Below are 21,136 nucleotides of genomic sequence, written 5' to 3'. Positions count from 1 at the left end.
GCTTATTTATAGCACTGTGTCTGCTCTGAAACTCACATAACACTGGTTTCTTTCTTTTCTCTGACATTTTTCTCCTGTTACAAGACTTATTTTTCAAGCTGTGTACTTACTGAGGATTGAGGTAGAATTTGTGCCAAATTGAAAGTCTGGAGCAATATTTAGCACATTGTAAGTCTTCAATTGTTTTGTAATCATAATCTCATCTCTGAAATGCTTTGAAAGCTTCAGATATTAAACAGTGCTATTAAACATGCATAAAATTTAATAGACTTTTCAATTAGTAGATATAAATGTATTATAATTTAACACATCAAGATAATCTTATTGTCTTGCTCACTAGGCAATCATCTTTACTTTCCCAGATGGTTATTATCTATTTTGAATAAGATCACACTTAGAAATATCTATTTTTAGCCCACATATAAATATTTTCTTTTATTCTAAAACATTAATACAGATGAATATGATTAACCTGAAAATCTAAAATCCTCCAACGTTTGAAACTTTTTGAGTGTGGATGTGATGGCACTAATGAAAAACTCTATACTCGACCCCATGATATATTGCAGTCACAAGACAAAGACAGACACACTAAAAATATTGTATAAAATTACCAAATTACCTTCAGGTTACTTGCATAAGGCATACACAGAATAAATTAATTTCATGTTTAGACTTGGTTCCCATTGTCAATATATCTTAAAATGAATAAGAGCAAATATTCTAAAACCTTGAAGAATCCAACATTTGAAACACTTTTGATCCCAAGCACTTTGGATAAAGGGGCTCAACCTATAATCTTTATTATTGAATGAAAACACAACTTTAGGTTTGTTAAGGTTTACAAACTTGGTTAACTAATTACGTACTAGCTAATACTTCTCTCTGCTTAACTTTGTTGATTTGTAAACTTTCAAGGAAAGACTTGAGCAAAACTCACATCAGTGTTAATATGGAAGCAACCAAAAATTGGAAGATTTTAATAGAAATTATCCACTCTAAAATTCTCTACTTAAAACCTAAGCCTAAGACAGTACATAAGTTTGACTGGTGTTACCTTTATCTTATTTCATAGGTGCAAAAATATTGCCCAAACAAAATAGATAGAATGGTGCTGTGACATATCCTTGCATATGTCAAGAACTGAACAGGCTAAAATTCAGAAAAAATTCACCAAAGTTTTGCTTGGAATCTTTGACATTGTAAAAGGAGCACAAGATTTCCATGGAAACATAAAGCCAAGAGAATAAAGCTATGGAAGACTAGATAATTTGAAAACTGGAAGCAACTCATCATACTATATATAAACATAAAACAAATATATATATATAACACTTAAAAATTGTGAAGACACTTAATACATCTCATTTCTCATCCTCAAAGTTTGTACACACAACATAGAATTTCTTTTTGTATCTTTATTTTGTGTCCCTCTTCAAGCTTTGCCAATCAAAATTCCATTCTACCCTTAAACTCCCCATTGATGACCCTTCCCTCAACAACTGGATTTCAGTTTTTTCTCTAGCACTTTGCATGTACATTATCAACTACCTAAATTCTCCAAATCGTTAATCTTCTTGAAGTTCTCATCGAGTTCAGTCTTAATTATCTGTATTCAACTCAAGACCTTCCAGGAAAACATTAGAGGATGTGTTACGTAGATAAGGAAAGGGAGGACTAGACACAGGTGCTGGTGTGTCTGGCCAGAACTGTAACTGTAACTGATAAGTTACAATTAGCCCGCCTTTTAACTTAACAACTTCTGCTTATGGCTTCTTATTCTTCTTCCCCAGGGTCACATACCATCTGGTACACGTAGCAGCTGAAGACTCTGTTGGGTTTCTGTTCTATGTGTAGCACCAAGTCTCTGTCAAAGTAGACCTCATGGCTGTATGTCTGTAAGAAAAACACAATCATAGGCAATCTCCTTTTCACATAATCATATTCACTGGTGTGTCACTACAATGCTACAGCATCTAAGCTGTGAATATTCAGATTTATACTTAAAAACAGTTGCTAAAAATGGGTTTACTTCTCATTTGTGCATAAGTAGATTAATAATGAAAGAACTATTGTACAAAATGTAGAAAATTTAGAAATAAGTTGGGACTAACCAGTCTGAATACTCAGATTGTACTGTCAACTCTATTACCTATCTCATCATGTGTAGAAGCTGTTAAATCTGAAGCTCCACTGCTAAAAAAGAAGAGGCCCGAATGAAATAACAATGTATCATTTAATAATTTCATATTCTTTTTTAAAAATAATTTTATATTCTATAACAGATAATCGTGCTTGGAAATCCTACATATCATTTTTAAAGAGGAATTTATTAGTACATTAGAATCTCAGGGTCAAACTCCCTACGTCATATATAGATATGATCTCTACAAATAATTATGGGAGTTTGTGACATGATAAATTTTATTTTTTTAATGTTGTCAAACTTATTGGGAGAAAATCTAGGATAATGAGAAAGAGGGAAAGAGCATGGCTCATTTGTAGAAGGCATCTCCTAGTGTCAACAGGAAGAAGGCAAAGAAATATTAATTGTGTCCTGTGTGTAAGACAATAGCCACTTTCATGTGGTCATTGGCCCAGATGGGCCTCGAGTGACATCAACACAGTAACTTGTGTTTCAATAAATAGCATCTTCAACAAGAGCTCTTATAGCTGTATACTGTGGATTCTACTCACCACATCCCAGGACTCTACTAGTGGAATACTTTTAAGTAAAGTTCCATATTCATTACAGTGAAAATCCAGGTGAGCTTTTCCTTCAGCATCAATCTGGGTAACAGCCACCACGGAAAGCAAATCTAACTCATCTTCATAGTCCACAATTTTGAAAGTCTTGGAGGCAGATGGGTAAGGCAAAGGCAAAGAAAAGCAAAATCCAGTAACTCAGTTAGGATTGTTCCTACAGGTATAGTTTAATCATACTATTACTGACACAAATGTGGGAGAATGAATGGGTACAGGAATAGGTATGAATGTTCTCTCTAGTTATACCCTACCAAAATAGCTGCTCCTAGATTTTTCAAGAGCTCAGCGGTGTCCTATAAATTCTGACAACACAATCAAGCCTACATAGATTCTGGCCAAAATGTAACTGAAATGACAGCAAACCAGAATTCCACATCTAAAATAGGTATTCAATTGCTGCCTTAGTCATGTATTCACTCGATTTTGGTCAGGACTAAGTATACAAGACTTGATTCTGAAACCTGAACACTGCTCATGGAGCTCTGAAAGTCTCAAGCCAGAAAAAAAAGTAGTCATTTCAGTAAGAGCTGATGGCCCTTCCTACATTATCAATCACTCAACCTGCCATCCTTTTGGTTTTTAAAACAAAGGCTCGGGGTCCTATAAAGAATGAAAAAAAAATGTTGTTTATTCTTGAGGGAAAAACATTGGCAACTGAAATCCAAGTTACGGAAGAGACCTGGGTTAGCTGTCCACCAGAACAAAAGAAAGCAGACCCTAGTGCCCAGACACGCCCAGGGAGCTGCACTGACCCTAAAAACAGTGAGTTTCCCTTCACCACTTCACACTAATCCCTTACTTGTGTATCTATTTATATTTTCTGTCTCTATCACCTTAAGACAGAAATGGACATAACCAACCAATAGTTCCCTTTTTTTTTTGCCTTAGAGTAAAAATGTGACTTCTTACTCAGGTGTCAGTGAATCAGTTTTTCATCAGAATGCCTTTGGATTTTTCCTTTACGGGCTAAAAAGACTTTGTTTTCTAATCTCATGATACAAAAACTCTCTTTTTTTTTTTGGCTAACACCGCACTTCTCCCAAAAATATTTGCAAGGATATTCACGTTTAACAGTAAAAAGAAGGCAAAAGTCATAAAATCAAATGCACACATCAAGGTGAAAAAACAGAAAATTGATTGCATCTTGAAATTATTTTTGGTCATATTAAGCCTGCTACAAAATCTTATGAATAACTGTAAAACACTAAAAAGAAGACACGAAGTTACCCTGATTTATATAACACACACAATCCCACCCACCGGGCCCTCAACCCTAACCACTATCTCACATTCTGGGAGGTGTTATTCGGAGGTACACACTGGTTGGTTTTGTCATTTCTGGATAAAGTAGTACCTCTTGCTCTGGGTCATCATCCAGAAGAGTAAAAGTTTTCTTTACCATCCGTCCAGATGCTGTAACAGTGAATAAATTTTCTTTCTGTCATGTGGAGAGAAATACAAAGATATCACAAGCTCTATTATATGCGAAGGTAAAATTTTATTAACAAATTTGGTAAAATTGAATAATCCTTCTCAATGGCCCCAATCCTTTCCTTAACTAAGGAAATAGGATTCTGATCCTTCAGTTAATAAAACAACACTTTAAGTGTAATCAAATTTTCAGGCAAAAATGAATTAATTAAAAGGTAACAATTTACTTTATTACTTCATTTGTCCTTTCTGACTTTTTCTCAGTATAGGACAACACACAAAAAGTGAATCTGCTTCGGGCCCGGCGCGGTGGCGCAAGTGGTTAAAGGTCCTCGCCTAGCACGCCCGGGATCCCATATGGGCGCCGGTTCTAATCCCGGCAGCCCCGCTTCCCTTCCAGCTCCCTGCCTGTGGCCTGGGAAAGCAGTCGAGGACGGCCCAAAGCTTTGGGACCCTGCACCCGCGTGGGAGACCCGGAAGAGGCTCCTGGCTTCGGATCGGCATAGTATCGGCCCGTTGCGCTCACTTGGGGAGTGAATCATCGGATGGAAGATCTTCCTCTCTGTCTCTCCTCTCTGTATATCCGCCTTTCCAATGAAAAAAAATAATAAAAATAAATCTTTAAAAAAAAAAAAAGTGAATCTGCTTCTAGAAATCATCCTTTTGAATACTTTCTTCATTTATAATCTGAAGCAAAATTATTGTATGGAGCTAAATTATGACATTTTAAAATTTTTATATCTTTTAAATATTTATTTATTTAAAGGTAAAATTAGAAAGGGAGAGATAGAACAGTGAGCTTCCATCCACATGTTCAAACCTCAGCCACACTGGCCAAAGCAGGGCCAGGAGTCCCATCCAAGTCCCCCACATGGGTGCCTGGGCCCAAGTCTCTGGGCAATTTTCTGCTGCTTTCTCAGGAGTATTAGCAGAGAAATGGATTAGAAATGGTGCAGCTAGTTGTGCTCACAGTGTTTTAGGCAATGACTTACACCACTGCATCAGAATGCCAGCCCCAAGTATGGTATTTTTGAAGATTTATATATATATATCTCAATGAATTAGATCCCAAAATTGGTAATTCACTAATAGAATCTCAGAAATAGAACAGAAACAGAGAAAAGACAAGTTTAATACAGAACAGAAAAAGAGAAAAGACAAGTTTAATACAATAAACTCTCTTCAGATCCCCTATGTACATAAGCTAATACTGATTAGCCCATGGACAAAACAGACTTTTACAGGGCTGTGCTACTGTTTTTGGCTACACTCAAACACAAGCACATTTAAGTATCATTTCTTTATGACAAAGGGTTTTTAAAATAATCCTGACTTACTTTGTTCTCCCTATTGGCAAATATGACAAAATCTTCAGAGACCTGATGCTGAGAACTATCATCTTCTACTTCATTTAGCTTTAAAACTCTGAAAAGAAAAAAGGAATTCCAAGAATTGAAGACTTCAAAACAAGATTAATGTGCCAAAACTGAATGACTGAAATAAAATTCCACAACACGAAATGGGAGTAATAACACTGACTTAGTCCTCTTCTGATGACGAGCCTCCAACATGAACTTGTGACTGGACCATGTAAAGAAATGTCATCAAATTCAGAGATTTTATTAAACAGAAAAATGTTTAGCCCCATGGCAACAGGTTCTCCTGAACTAGGTAATGAAACTGCTGGCTCAGGGCTAAAGCACCTTCCAAAGTGGCTTAAGGAAAATTACCCTGAAGACCCTCACCTATGCTATCCTGCAACAGACTCATTTTAAATGTTTATTTGAATAACAGCTTTACAGCAGAAATCTGCATTTCTATTTTCAAAGATATCTATGCACAATACTGAAAGTTAATTTATGAAACATATTGGATTTTTTAAGAATACTATTTATGTATAAATAAGATTTATTTATTTGAAAGGCAGACAGAGCAACAGAGAGAGTGAGAGACAGAGATAGTCCACCTGCTAGCTCACTCTCCAACAGCCAGTCCTGGATCAGGCTGAAACTAGGAGCCAGGAACTCCATCCTATTTTTCCATATCAGTGATATGGGTTCAAGTAAATGGGCCACGCTTATTAGCTGGCAGCAGATGGGTAGTGGATTAGCCAGAACTCAAACTGTTACTTAGATACAGGATGCCAGAGTTGCAAAGTGGTGGCTTAACTCACTGTACCACAACACTGGCTCCACAACAGAGTAATATTTTACAATGTAAACTGGAGTGGGCATCTAGCCTGTTTTTAAGACATCTCATTATCAGAGTGCATGGGTTTGATAAATGGCCCCAGCTTTGAGCTAATGCAGGCCCTGGGAGGGGGCAATGACTGCTCAGATAATGAAGTTATAATAGCAACACTGAGTTGGGTATTTGTTACCCATATCACGGGACACCTGATTGGGTGCCTGGCTCCTGGGTCTTGCCCCAGTCTAACCTCAGCAGCTGCAGGTGGCTGGTGAGTGAATCAGTAGATGGATGCCTTCTTTATCACCGTTTCTCTGCTTCTTGAATAAAGAAAACAACCCCGCAAAAGACAATACTTTTTCTTTAGTATTATATTCAAAGATTTGTATTTCCTGAGAATAAATGGCCTCATAGATAAAGCTCTCAGTAACAGAAAATAATTTGCAGATCACCCACACAAATCTGTTCACACTGCGAACAAGCTTCAAAAGCACAAGGTTCTAAAAGCTCAGTCTCAAACGCTGGCAAAGAGGACAGCAGACAGAAGTAGCTGCTGTGGCCACAGACAGCTGGAGGCCTCTCAGTTACAGAGACTAAGAAACCAGATAATGTATTATTATTTGAAAACATATTTATTTATTAAGAGAGACAGAGAAAGCTAATACTGTCATTTGCTGTTCCATTTCCCACATGGCTGGGACTGGGATGGAGCCAGATCCAGGAGGCTGGAGTTGGGAGCTGAAGCTACATACAGAACCCAAGCACTCCAATATAGGACATGAGCATCATTTTAATGTACACATGATTTCTCACGCCAAGGGAATACACAGAATCATGCAGAACGAGAATGCTGAGTGAGAAGAAAGGGCGTAAGCGATTAAAGTCTGGGTGGAGGAAGAGGTACATGAAAGTTGGAAGTTTTGCAAGTGGTAGAAAACATGCAGATACAAAGTCAGGGAAGCCAAAGCAGAACATTCCAAGGACAGAGAAGTCAACCTGTACATGTGTCATCCTGGACAAAATAAAATATTAATTACAATACTAATTTAACCACAACTTTTCCTGTATTAAAGCTGTCTTTCAGAACAGACACATTATCTTATTTTTTTTCTTTTCTTTCTTTTTTAAAGATTCATTTACTTAAAAGGCAGAATGACAGAGAAAAACACCTTTTATACACTTCCTTCTACTCCCCAGCGGCCACACAGCTATAGTTGGGCCAGGGAACTTTGAAATGAGATATTGGCATTGCAAGTAATGGCTCAACCTGCTGGGCCACAACAATGGCCCCATCTTGTTTCTTATTAATCCTAGGGAATTAATTAAGGCCTGAGAAGCAAATGTCAATCTCTAATCCCCTCACATATCATCCAATGGAAAACAGACTCAAATATGTTTAAGTTTCAAAAAAATTTTATTTGAAAGGCAGGGTGAGAAAGACAGATGTCTCATCTACTGGTTCACTCTTCAAATGCCTACAACAGTAGGGGCTGAGCCAGGTCAAAGATGGGAAGCTTCATTTGGGCCTCTGATGTGACAAGCAGGGACTCCTCTACTTAAGCTAACACCTGCTACCTTTACGGTAGGCAGGAGCAGAAGGCTGGAATCAGCATTAAAGTATACATCTGAACCCAAGCACACTGATGTGAAATGAGCATGCCCCAAGCAACCTCTTAACTACTATTCCAAATGCCTAGACCTCAGATATTCACAAATAGCAATGATGAACTAAAAGAAAAATGTCCAGTGTTTTGGATGTCAGCTTCTAAAAAAATACCCCATAATAAGCTAATTATTTCCATAACTGGCCCAATAGCTAGCTAACCAGAATAAAGATGCCAATAAATGCTAGGGCAAACTGGCTCTAACTTTAGAAGTGCTAATGAAGTTACTTACTTGACTTGATTTGGGCCAACATGTATTATTCTACCAGAAGCATCAGGATGGAAATAGATCCAGTCAGATTCTAGAGAACAACACTCCATTTCTTGGATTCCATTTTTTGCCTGTAGTTAGAAAAAAAAATCTTGAAGATGAAGATTATGAGAAAAATCAGATACTTTCTAAATAGAACAGTGGTAATGTTATCAGTAAGCAAAGGCATGGGGAACATAAACATTACCCAGTTGAATTAGGGATGTACAAGAGGGCTCATTTGGGACACTCAGCTTTGAGAAATTCAGAACATTTGAATTCAGAAATTTTACAGATTTACTCTGAATCACACAGCATACCTGAAAAATCCTAATAATTTATCATATCTCAAATATTTTGTGTCAGAGACTGCATTAGATGCTTTACAGCCATTAGTTCATCTGCTGTTAGTGATACTCAGATAGTATTCTCATTTCATGGATGAGGGAAATGACACACAAAGAGAATGAATCCTTTGTCCATTGTTTTGACCCTATTACAGCTCCTGAACTGTGTGGCTCTGCCATCAAAGTGCACAGGCCTCCCATGATGAAACCCTGCCATGAGCACAGGGCTCCCTGAAGCTTCTTCCCTTATACTTCCAACAGCCTGTCAATCAGGAGAGTGGTAAACATAAACACATAACCAAATCTAAAGCTTCAACACAGAAACTCCGTCGATAAGTTAACTTTCATGTCCGACAAAATGTCTAATGCTTTGTAAGAGATTTCACTGTAGTATGTTTAAATACTAAAACAAACAACAACAAATCTCTGATATGTGATTACATGTGCACATATATGGATCACTGGGAACCAATACCAACAAAAATATAACTTCACTGGCTTGACTGAAGTCATTTAATTCCTTCAAGGTAAAATTAAATGATACTTATTATCTTTGCTATTAGGTACTCACAGAAGTTCTGAAATACCAGAATTTCTTAATTTTGTCAGCATAGAATCTCAATGCTACTACATTATGTTCCAGGTATCACAGTAGATATTTGTATCAGACATGAATTAAATGTATTTCTTGCTATTAAGAATCTTTCAGTTTAGAGGGGAGGCAAAAGCATACGGAGAAAATACTAACGCAGTACAGAAAACCATGGAATTTGGGCTGGTGTTGTGCAGAGTGGGTTAAGCCAGCAGTACTGGTGTATCCTGTAGGCACCAGTTCAAGTACTGACTACTCTACTGCAGATCCAGTTACTTGATAATGTACCTGGGAAAACAGTGGAAGACTGCCCAAGTGCTTGGGCGCCTGCACTCACGTGGGAAACCTGGAAGAGGCTCTTGGCTCCTGATGTCAGCCTTGCCAAGGCTTGGTCTTTGAAGCCATGTGGGGAGTGAAACATTGGACGAAGGCTTGCTCTCTCAAAGATTCTCTTTCTTTCTTTCCCCTCTTCCCTCGTCCCCTTCCTTTTCTCTCTGCAATTCTAGCTTTCATAAGTAAAAAAATCTCAGACAGAAAAAAGAAAAAAAGTAATTGGGTCTGTGTGGAGTATCATCAAGCAACCAACCTGCATCTGGGGACAGCAAAATCAGAAGCACAGAGGTGTTAATACCTACAGGAACATCAACACAAGCAGCAGCCAGACCTACATTGAGAAGTATGTGTCCAGCCACAAGACTGCAGAGGCCAGGGTGGATAAGTATTTTGTATGTTATAATTTTTAGGATGTTTAATTTAGCACATTTTATGTGTCAAATTGGTAAATGGGCTTCAAGTTTTCATAATTTTTTTTACAAGCATCCTAATTACTTCTAATGGGAATGGTGGTATTACATTTCACTATAAGAAAATGGATGCCATTGAACATCTTGGTTGTAAACTATTAAAATTAATATGACTGATTATATTAGCTACAGATGCTCCTTTATTTAACATAAAACATGTGTATAAATGAGATTGTTCTCTTCATAATATCTAAAAACTGCACACAAACTCACTTTATCCTCTTTGTGTTAAATAATAGGCAGCTTTATTTTCAGTTTCTATAGATTTTGTTATTTGGTCAAATGCCAAATTTGAAGTCTTTTTAATACAGAAAGCTATAAGAGATTTTCTGAAATCTTACATTTGATGCTTATGTGTTTTGGGGTTACCCACTCTTCTGACAGGTGGGGAGGTAAGGATATATGCATCGTGAAGGCGATGTCACTACAGTAAAACCACCCAACAGAGATGAAAACACTTGCCTGGATTTGGCAAATCTGTATGAAAATAGTCAGTTATGACATAAGGGACTAATGTATTAAGAACTTTCACAAATAATTAAACCGAATAAACAATAAAAAAAAAAGCTAAAAACAAAAATGGAACTCCCTGCTGGCACTCATGGAGTGTGTGCATATTTGCTTAAAAGCAAACTACCATACTTAATACACTGCATCATTTTTACCTACATGTCTGCTTGCTTGCCTCGTTTTTCTTTTTTGTTTATTTGAAAGGCAGAGATACAGAGAGAAGAAACACAGAGAGAGACAGATCTCTCATCTTTCATTTGCTGGTTCACTCCTCAAGTGGAGACGAGCCTATCCAAACCTAGGAGTCAGGAGTTTCTCCCTAGTCTCCCATGCGTGCAGGGAAACACGGTCTTGAGACATTTTCCACTGCTTCCCCAGATCATAAGCAGGGAGGTGGATGTGAAGTGGAGCAGCTAGAACACACACTGATGCCTCTATAGGATGCTAGTGCTGCAAGTGGAGGATTAGTCTGCCCCTGCAATTTTGCCCCTGTAATTGTTTTCCCTGAGAGAAAACAATGAAGCCCTACCCATATCTAGCACCGGATAGGCTTTCAGTTGTTTATTAGATGACAAACTGAAAGTCTAAATAATATTTAAAGAAAAATAAATTCAAGAGTAGAAATGTCAAGTATTTTACCATGTACCATTTCTTCCTACTTTAAAGAGATCCTGGGGGAAACGCAGTGCCTCAATGCCCGTGGTGTGACTTGAATTCTATTGGTTCTGCTCTAGAAGGCAAATAGCAACAACCGCATGGAAGAAGACAAGTAATACATCTCATGCACAAATTCAGAGGCAGCCGAACATACTCCATCAATGACTCCCACCATGGAGCTTGAGAGAGATTTTGTGTGGGATCTTGCTAGGAGATTGGTCAAGAAAAAAAAAATTCTTGTAACCCAAGAAATTTCAGTCAACAATTTCAAATTCTGGGTTACAGACGTGTTTTCTATATTCGTTGTACTGTTCTATATTTTAAGATCTTTTTTTTTTATTTTATTTTTATTTTATTTTTTTATTTTATTTTATTTTATTTTATTTTATTTATTTTTTTTTTTTTATTGTTCCTTACATTGTATTATGTAGTACAGTTTTATACGCTGGGGATTCCCCCCACCCCTCCCATACCCCTCCCGCCCATGGTGGATTCCTCCACCTTGTTTGCATAACCATAGTTCAAGTTCAGTTGAGATTCATGCTAGCAAACACATGCCTAGCATAAAGATCAGTGTCTTATATTGACCAGATAGTTCAGTGGCCTCTTGGGGAGACCTCTAAGTCCTAAGAAGACTAACAAGAAAGAACCGGTCATTATAAGCCCCAACAAGGCCTCAGTATCATATACAACAATATGGAATTAATGACAGAGTAAGGGTAGACACTATGTTAAAAGATAATGCAAAGGTTTTCCCATTTCTTCAAACATCTGGGTGAGACAGTATCAATGACAGGTTCAAAAAATAACCAACAACCAAACCAAAATTACTGGTTAAAATCAAGGCAAACACTGTATCGAATCTTTTGGGAGCACTCATTTTTCCCTTAGCATTATAGTTTCCATTGTGCCCCTTTAGCCACAAAGAACTGCATTTTGTTTTTTAAAATACTGATAGTATTCCAAGAGTAATGAACGCTAAGCTTCTTATCCAATCTTCTGCTGATGGCATATCGTTGCTTCCTTTTTGCAATACTGATTGTGCGGCAATGAACATAGGATGCATGTTGGTTTGTCGTAAAACATGTTTTGGATATATTCCTAGGAGTGCTATTGCTGGTCTTATGTATGCAGATTTTGAGTTTTTTGGTGTTCTCCAGACGATTTCCATAAAGGCTGTACCAATTTGCAGCTCCACCACAGTGGAGTAGGTTCCCTTTTTCCCCGCATCCTCGCCACAAGCGTCGTGTGTTCTTGTTTATGTGGGCCAATCTTACTGGTGTTTAGTGGGTACCTCATCGATGTTATAATTTGGATTTCCCTTAGTGCTAGGAGCAGAACATTTTTTCATATGTTTGTTTGCCATTTGACTTGGTCCTTTGTGATATGTTTGCCCATTTCCTTGTCCCCTTTCTTGAGTGGTTGTTGTTTTGGTTTTTGGTTGTTTGAAGTTCTTGTATATCCTGGAAATTAGCCCCCCCCTATCGCCTCTATCGTGTCAAAAGATCTCTCCACCTCTGTTGGTTGCTTTTTTACTTTGTTGATTGTTCCCTTGCTGTACAGAAGCTCTTAGTTTGATGAGGTCCCATCTTGTTTTATTCAGATCCCTCACCTGCTATTGCTTTTGGTGTCCTTCTTAGAAAGTCGGAGCCTAACTCCTAGGTCTTGCAAGGGTATTTCCTACATTTTCCTGCAAGAGTTGAAGTTCTGGATGTAGGTTTAGGTCTTTTATCCATGTAGATTGGATCTTAGTGTATGGTGATAGATGTGGGTCTATCTTTTTGTTTCTACAGGCTATCAGCCAGTTGTCCCAACAACATTTAGCGCATTGGACTTCTATTTTAAGATCTTAATAATAAAATGAATAATAAAGCAATTCTTAGTAATGTAGAGTTACTAGGCAGAGAATAAAGGATTTGAGACACATGTACTACTAAGAAGTCTGTTCAAAAAATAACAAACAACCATACATCAGACCATAGAAGGTCTCCCCAAGGGGCCACTGAACTTATCTGGACAATAAGACGCTGAACTTTATGCTAGGCATGTGTTTGCAAGCAATGAATCTCAACTGAACTTGAACTATGGTTATGCAACAAGGTGGAGGAATCCACCATGGGGGGAGGGGTATGGGAGGGGTGGGGGGAATCCCCAGCGCCTATAAAACTGTACTACATAATACAATGTAAGCAACAATTAAAAAAAAAAAAAAAAGAAGTCTGTTCACTCATGCTTTACCAAGGCATTGTCTTTTAGAGCACGGATGTGGAAAACTCCTTTCTGCTTCTTCTTGTTGGGTGTGATGATGTAGTGCCAAGGATGCCCTCCAATCTGAAAAGCACTCTCCAAAGACGACACCTCAAACAGCAGTGGTGGTGAGTCTGTAAAATGGGCCAAAGGAATTGATTAGCTTCTCTGTTCTGATGGCCTGGGAGTGATCATTACCCAAAGTCAACCTTTCTTTGCATGCACCTTCTGTGAATTCCAATTAACAAAAAGTTACTATTTTCGAGGAAATGTAATACGATCAGGAAACAGATTTTTTTCTAAGAAAAGAAAGCTAACAGGAAATAAGCATTAGGTGATGAGCCAACTTTCTAGACATGCTTGCAAAGTGAGAGCTTATGGTCGGCAGGTAAGCAGAAATAAATGACAGGCCAAAAGGTCTTATGCTGGTAAAAATGACAGAAGTGTTTTTTTTTTTTTTTTTTTAAAAAAAAAAAAAAGCAGCTGCCTTCTAATGAGCACTTGCTCCATAGAAACTGAGTTAGTTGCTCTGTTCAACTCTCATTAGAATTCTACAAGGCAATTAAGTTTAACAACTCCTTCAAATGTCAGATCTTCCATATCCTAGACTAACAGGTATGTTCAGCAAACTTTACAAGATCTGTCTTGTTTAAGATTCCCATTAGAGAAGCAATATTAGTCATAATGAATGCAACCACTTAGCATACAGCATGGAAACTTTATTAAAGGCAGCCCTTTCTACTAGTATTAGCATCAGGAAAATCAACTTCACAGTAGTTCACATAGATACATTCATTCTGTTTGGGACTACACCATAGAATAAATTTTTGCCTTTGATCACAATGGCAGGTGGATCATAACAGATACATAAATGGAAGGTATCACTGCAATTTTTTAGATGAGAATGCCTTCTGGAAGCTTTTGGGAAACTTCATGGTCTATTTGGGCAGGCAGCTAATACATGATTCCCTTATTTACTGCTCTACCTTAGAAATTTAAGTTTTGGTTTATTCACGGCTTTTAGGAAATGAGCCTGGGTGAAGGAGATGATCCATGTGAGAACCATGTTAGACATAGCCCTCTGTGATTTATTGGTCCTCTCCAAAAGTGCAATTTACTATTTAGAACACATAGGAGGTAAAACAAAACAAAAAGCAGCCCACAAACTATAATGCTGAAAAAATATGCAAAAATTTAAGTACATACACACACACATACCACACATACATACATACACAAAGTGATTTTCAACCTATTATGAACACGGTAATATACAGAATCTTTTTAAATAATAAGAAAAATAGGAACACCCCAACAAAATTACCAAACCATTGCATGTGACAATATTCATATAGAGACTACCAAATAAGTGCATGAAGGTAAGAATTACATATAAAAAGAAATAGAGTCTGAAGTTAGGGTTGAAATTTCATTAGCTATCTATAAAGAATATAAAATAAGAATTCAAAATACAAGACATAATCAGTGCAACAGATACATTTCAAACAGAAATATTTTCTCCAGAAGTTGCTAATGATGGTTCAGAAGTGCCAGCAAGTTTGCCCAACATAGTAATGAGGGGTTGCACTAACCTGCTGGATCCCTAATGACATTTTCAATAAAAAAAGCCTAGATGTTTTCAGAAAGTGGCTGAGTCCATGCCCAATGGTAAAAACATTTTAGGATGGGCCTAGGTATACTACTAAATATCCCACAGAAAGATGTTGACAAGAACATCAAGGTGTGGTTAAAGAACAACCAGTTACTGGTGGTTACTTGGGAAAAGAGAATATTAAAAATAAATTAACAGCACAGTAGGAGTGTAAAAAGAGACTCACAAGTCAATGAAAGAAAAGGTACACTCCAGAAACAAACCCACATGTCTACCATCGACTGACTGATGACAAAGACGCTGAAGCATGCACTGGAAAGTGAAACTCTCTCAATAAATGGTGTTGGTGAAACAGGATGCCCACATGCAGCAGACTGCAACTTAGCTTCCCACCCCTACTTTAATAAAATCTAACTCAAAATGTATCAAAGACCTAAATATAAGACCTCAAACTGCGAAACTAGTAGAAGGAAACAAAGGGGAAACACTTCCTTACTGCATAGGCCACAAAAGCAAAAGTAGAAAAACAGATTATATCAGACCAAGAAGTTCCTGAACAGCAAAGGACACAATCAACAGAGTGAAAACAACAGAACGGGAGGAAAAATTACTTGCATGTAATATCAGACACAGGTTCATATCCACTATACATGGAACTTAAAAAATAACACAATTTCCAATTTAAAAAAAGGCAGAAGATAAGAAGTATTTCTGAAAAGAAATAAAATGGCCAATAAACACATGAAAATAATATTACTAGTCATCAGGGAAATGTAAATCAAAGCCATAGTGATATCACTCATTTCAGACAGAATGGCTATTATTAAAGAGATAAAAATTTTCAAAAGCTAGGTAATGGCAATGTGAAATAATGGGTTAAGCTGCTGCCTGTAACACCACCTCTCTCATGGGTGCTGGTTCATGTCTTGGCTGCACTGCTTCCAATACAGTATTTGGGCCCCTATCACTCATGTGGGACACCCAGAGGAAACTCTTGGCTCCTGGCTCTATCTGGCCAACCCTGGTTGTTGCTGCCACCTGGAGAGTGAGCCAGTGCATCCAAGATCTCTATGTTCCTCCTCCGTAATCCTGACTTTCAAAAAACATTATGTATATACGTATACATAATTATGTATATACATATATATGTATATACGTAATTTTTTTGAAAGTCAGGATTACGTATTATGTATATATACATATATATATATATACACACATGCATACATACATACACACATACAGGCTGCTGTGCTGGCCTAACAGGCTACTATTCTGCCTACTGGCACGGGTAACCCATTTGGGCACCGGTACATCTCTCAGCTGCTCCATTTGCTGCTCCAACTCCCTGTTTATGGCCTGAGAAAGCAATGGAAGACAGCCCAAGTCGTTGGGCTCCTGCATCCATGTGGGAAACCAGTAACAAGTTCCTGGCTCTCACTTTTGGACCAGCCCAGCTCTGGCCAACGCAGCTGTCCAGAAGACAGTTGAAGGGGTAGGAATAAACCTGCTACTCACACTAAACTCAAGGCAACAAATGAGAAAAAGTCCTGGAGTCATGGCCACCAAAATAAATAATCATATTTCATGTGCTGGTCAGAGGATGTAGAGAAAAGGAAACTCTTACACATTACAGGAGAGAATACAAACTAGAAGAATTGTTAAGTCGTTATGGAGAACAACATGAAAGCTCCTCCAAAAACTAAAATTTCATCATCTGTCATACCCCATTTCTGAATATCTATCTGAAGGAATGAAGTCAGTATATGAAAGGGTAGCTGCACTACTATGTTCACTGCAGTACAATTCACAGTAAGTAAGCTATGGAGGGAACCTACGTGTTAATGCATGAATAAAGAAAAGGCAGTATATACAAACACAACAGAGTATTATTCAGCCATTTAAAAAACACTGAAAAATGTTTTTGTAGCAAAATGCAAAATAAGTCAGACACAGAAACACAAATGTCCCTTGTTCTCTAGCATATATGAAAGCTAAAAGTCAATTAAGAACTTAGACTGGTAATTATTAAATGATTGGACGGGAAGAGCAAAAGAGGTTGAATAACAAGCACTGAAACACAGACAGACTTAGTAAGCTTTGTTTTCCACAACATAGTGAGATGATGGTAGTCTATAACTGTGTATTACATATTGTACAAAGAACTGAAGGAGATGATATGGCAGGCTCTAAACATAAGTACTGCATTACATGTCATAAAAATGGGTATTACAGGCTAATCAAACATTTTTAAACATAAAAAAAAAATTAGGAAACAGTGCCTGGCACAGTAGCCTGGTGGCTAAAGTCTTCACCTTGCACAAGCCAGGATCACATATGAACGCTAGTTCTAATCTTGGCAGCCCCACTTCCCATCCAGCTTCCTGCTTGTAGCCTGAGAGGGCAGTCAAGGACAGCCCAAAGCCTTGAAACTCTGCACCTGTGTAGGTGACCTGGAAGAGGCTCCTGGTTCCCAGCTTCAGGTAAGTACAAGTTCAGCTGTTGTGGCCACTTGGGGAGTGAATCAGTGGATGGAAGAGCTTCCTCTCTGTCTCCTCCTCCTCTCTGTATATCTGACTTTCCAGTAAAAATATAAATAAATCTTTTTTTAAAAAATTAGGAAACAAAAAAGAAAATATATAAGAATACTTTCAATTTAAAAGTTCATATAATAATATTTCAAATGAAAGTTTAACATAAAGTGAGCAAAATAATTGTTGTTCTGCTCACAGAAGGACCAAAAATGATACGATTCTAAAATAATCTATAAGTGGAGGATAATTCACCTTATTTACTGTTTCAACTAAACACATGATTGTTTTAAAAATTTAGATGCATGTTAAGTAAGAATACAAAGGTCAGGAAAGAGTTCATACCACACTTGCCGCAACAAATATAGCAATACGGTATATACACCTATATTCTTATTTTTGCAAAACGAAGTAACAGAAGGATAAGTCAGTAACTGAAAACCAGGGGGGCAGATGTGAGATGAGTGGTGGGAAGTAACAGTATGGAAAAGCTGGGCTTAGAAACAAAATTCCTCACGATATCTTTTTATATATAGCTTTGACCTTTCAATTACATTTACATTTTCTAACTCTAGGAATAAAATCAGAAGGAAAATAGAAAGACTAAAACTGAATAGAAATGCAAACAAATGGAACTAATTGTATCAAACTGATAACCTAATATTACAGAAAAAAAGATTTCACATTGGCATTGAATGCATTACTTTCTGAGCATACCGAACCTACAGTAAGGGAAAAAAGGACAGCAGGAAAGCCCTAATCTTCACTCCTTACTGTTTTAGGTAGTAACACAGCACCATTTTAAGAATATCGGTTATATATTGTAGGAAAAAGTTTCATTAGGAATCAAGGCATTTGGGTAAGTTAAAAGAAATACCAAAATAAAATTTTTAAAAAAATGGCTAAATTTTAAAATATTAAAATGAACAGATAAGTGGTTTTTATACATCCCCAGTTCTGTTTATTGAAAGAATTAAGAATAAGAACATCTAATCACAATGACTCCCCAGTTTATGTGAATGACTTTTAAAATAAGGCCTATTTCAACAGGTATAACCAAATGAGGGGGTCATACTGGATAAGGGTGGGCCCTAAATTCAAGGACTGTTGTCATTTACAAGGGCAGAGAGGTGTGCAGGACCAGAGGGAAGAAGCCCACAAGGGGAGAGAGGGAGAAGCTGCAGGTCTTCAGCCACAAGGTAAGGACTGCCAGCAACCAGGGGACACCAGAGAGAAACAGAGGGATTCTTTCCAAGAGCCTTCAGAAGGAGGCTGGCTCTGCCGTCACCTCAAGTCCCTGTCAGCTCTAGCAAGCAAAAAGGAGACCTGAGACGCACTATTGCTCCAGAGAGCAAGGAGATTCTTCTAGACTAATGGAGTATGTCAAAATAGAGTTCTTGTCGGCAAAATCTGGAATAATTTGAGTATCACTCATAACTGTAGTTATATAATAATACTGGACAAAAATGACAAAGTCTATTGTTTTTATGTATTTTGCTGCCATTGGAAGTGGCCATTATATCAAATCTTTGCTCTGAATATTCATAATTGAAAAAAAGGAATAAGTATTTACTTTGATATCTTTTTAAAAAGATTTATTTATTTTTACTGGAAAGTCAGATATACAGAGAGGAGGAGGAGACAGAGAGGAAGATCTTCCATCCACTGATTCACTCCCCAAGTGGCCACAACAGCTGAAGTTGTGCATATCTGAAGCTGGGAACTAGGAGCCTCTTCCAGGTCTCCCACACAGGTGCAGGGTTTCAAGGCTTAGGGCTGTCCTTGACTGCCCTCTCAGGCTACAAGCAGGAAGCTGGATGGGAAGTGGGGCCACCAGTACTTCGACATTTTAGGAGGAACAGTAGTTCATCCCTACTTGATGTAGTAAAGACTTTTTTTTTCATTTATAGTAAATACCAGCTATAAAGAATAGAAGAAATGATATAACTTTTAAAACCGCCATTCTATGACTCACAGTGACATAATTAATCCAGGTAAAGACCATTAATTATTATAAATTATTCTTGTATTATTTTTCATTGAAAATTGCAATGATCTGAAGTACGACAAGTAGGCAATTGATTAAATAAATTGTAATTCATTGGCAAAATGACATGTCAGTCAAGTTGTTAACACCTCAAGGATATGCACACACATACACATAAGAAATATTTTTTTACATAAGTATTACAAGCATTACAATTAAAAAGTATTAGAAGTTGTATAATGAAAACTAAATCTTTCTTTCATCAGTATCTCCTCAAAGATGACCACCGAGTGTCAGGTTTCTGTGTTTCGCCATGCACTAAAGCAAATCAATCCAAAAGCATGACATTCCAAAAGCATAAAATTTTTTGTACCCACATTTCCTCCATTTAATAACATACCCTGGGAATTTTTCTATGCCATTGCAATAAAGAATTCCTCTTCCAATTACAATTCATGATGCATCCATAGAATAATGGACTACTGGTGTTATTTACCAATGACCTATCTTTTGCTATCAGAAACAATGGGTTTTTTTTTAAAGATTTATTTATTCATTTATTTTTAATTTTTATTGGAAAGGCGGATATACAGAGAGGAAGATCTTCCATCCAATGATTCACTCCCCAAGTGAGCACAACGGCCAATGCTATGCCGGTCCGAAGCCAGGAGCCTCTTCCTGGTCTCCCGCGTGGGTGCAGGATCCCAAGGCTTTGGGCCGTCCTTGACTGCTTTCCAGGGCCACAGGTAGGGAGCTGGATGGGAAGTGGGGCTGCCAGGATTAGAACCGGTGCCCATATAGGACCCCGGGCGTGCAAGGTGAGGACCTTATCCACTGCGCCATTGCACCGGGCCCAATCAGAAACAATGTTAAACACCTGGTGTGATGGCTCAATTGGCTAATCCTGCCTTTGCCAGTGCTAGAATCCCATTTGAACACTGATTTGTGTCCCAGCTGCTCTACTTCCTATCCAGATCCCTGGCTTGTGCCCTGGGAAAGCGGTGGAGAATGACTCAAAGCCTTAAGACCCTGCACCCATGAGGAAGAAGCTTCTGGTTCTTGGATCAGCTCAGCTCTGACCATTACGGCCATTTGGGGAGTGAATCAGCAAACAGAAAATCTTTCTTTGCTTCTTCTCTCTGTAAATCTACCTTTCCAATGAAAGTAAATAATTTTTTTTAAAAAAAGAAACTGTTAAAATTGTACATTTATCATTTTCTATATTTGTGAATAATCTAGTATAAATTCCTAGAAGTGGAATTGCCAGGTTCAAAGATCACGTTTATATGCTTTTTAATTTTTAATATAGATTGACAATAGTCCTCCTGAAAGGGCTCCAGCAATAAACTGCAGTGTTCTTCCTATCTTTTCATTTACCATGTTGTAGCAAAACTTCTAACCACTTGCTATCTGAAAGGATGTATCTTGTCATGATTCAAGCTTACATTTCTCTGAGTAGTGATCATGGACTTTACAATCCACTCATTAAAAGCCATTTATATTTCTCCTTTTGAAAAACATTCTTTGCTCATTTTTAAACTGCAATTTCACT

The 21,136-nt window shown here is 37.7% G+C and overlaps 1 protein-coding gene across 4 annotated transcripts in view; it reads right to left on the bottom strand.

Annotated features, from left to right (window-relative positions):
* Window positions 1-915: 915 nt before the first annotated feature.
* The window catches only part of DCAF17 (DDB1 and CUL4 associated factor 17), a 37,295-nt gene continuing 17,074 nt past the window's right edge, over window positions 916-21,136 (bottom strand). The window contains exons 9-14 of one of the 4 annotated variants that reach the window (XM_040971704.1): window positions 13,446-13,588; window positions 8,281-8,390; window positions 5,535-5,622; window positions 4,121-4,204; window positions 2,698-2,853; window positions 918-1,896 (exon numbers count right to left, since the gene is read on the bottom strand). In XM_040971704.1, the coding sequence (XP_040827638.1) occupies window positions 1,777-1,896; window positions 2,698-2,853; window positions 4,121-4,204; window positions 5,535-5,622; window positions 8,281-8,390; window positions 13,446-13,588 (701 nt within the window). In that variant the 3' untranslated portion in view covers window positions 918-1,776. Of the gene's footprint in view, window positions 1,897-2,697; window positions 2,854-4,120; window positions 4,205-5,530; window positions 5,623-8,280; window positions 8,391-13,445; window positions 13,589-21,136 lie in introns of those variants that run through there. The other 3 variants (XM_040971706.1, XM_040971705.1, XM_040971708.1) reach the window with 3 other exon arrangements.

This window comes from Ochotona curzoniae, unplaced genomic scaffold (genome assembly GCF_017591425.1).
Source record: "Ochotona curzoniae isolate NIBS_2020 unplaced genomic scaffold, NIBS_Ocur_1.0 contig_2210, whole genome shotgun sequence".
Lineage (NCBI taxonomy): Eukaryota > Metazoa > Chordata > Mammalia > Lagomorpha > Ochotonidae > Ochotona > Ochotona curzoniae.
Note: the sequence above shows the minus strand (reverse complement) of the source record. Positions and strands in the feature narration are given on the sequence as shown.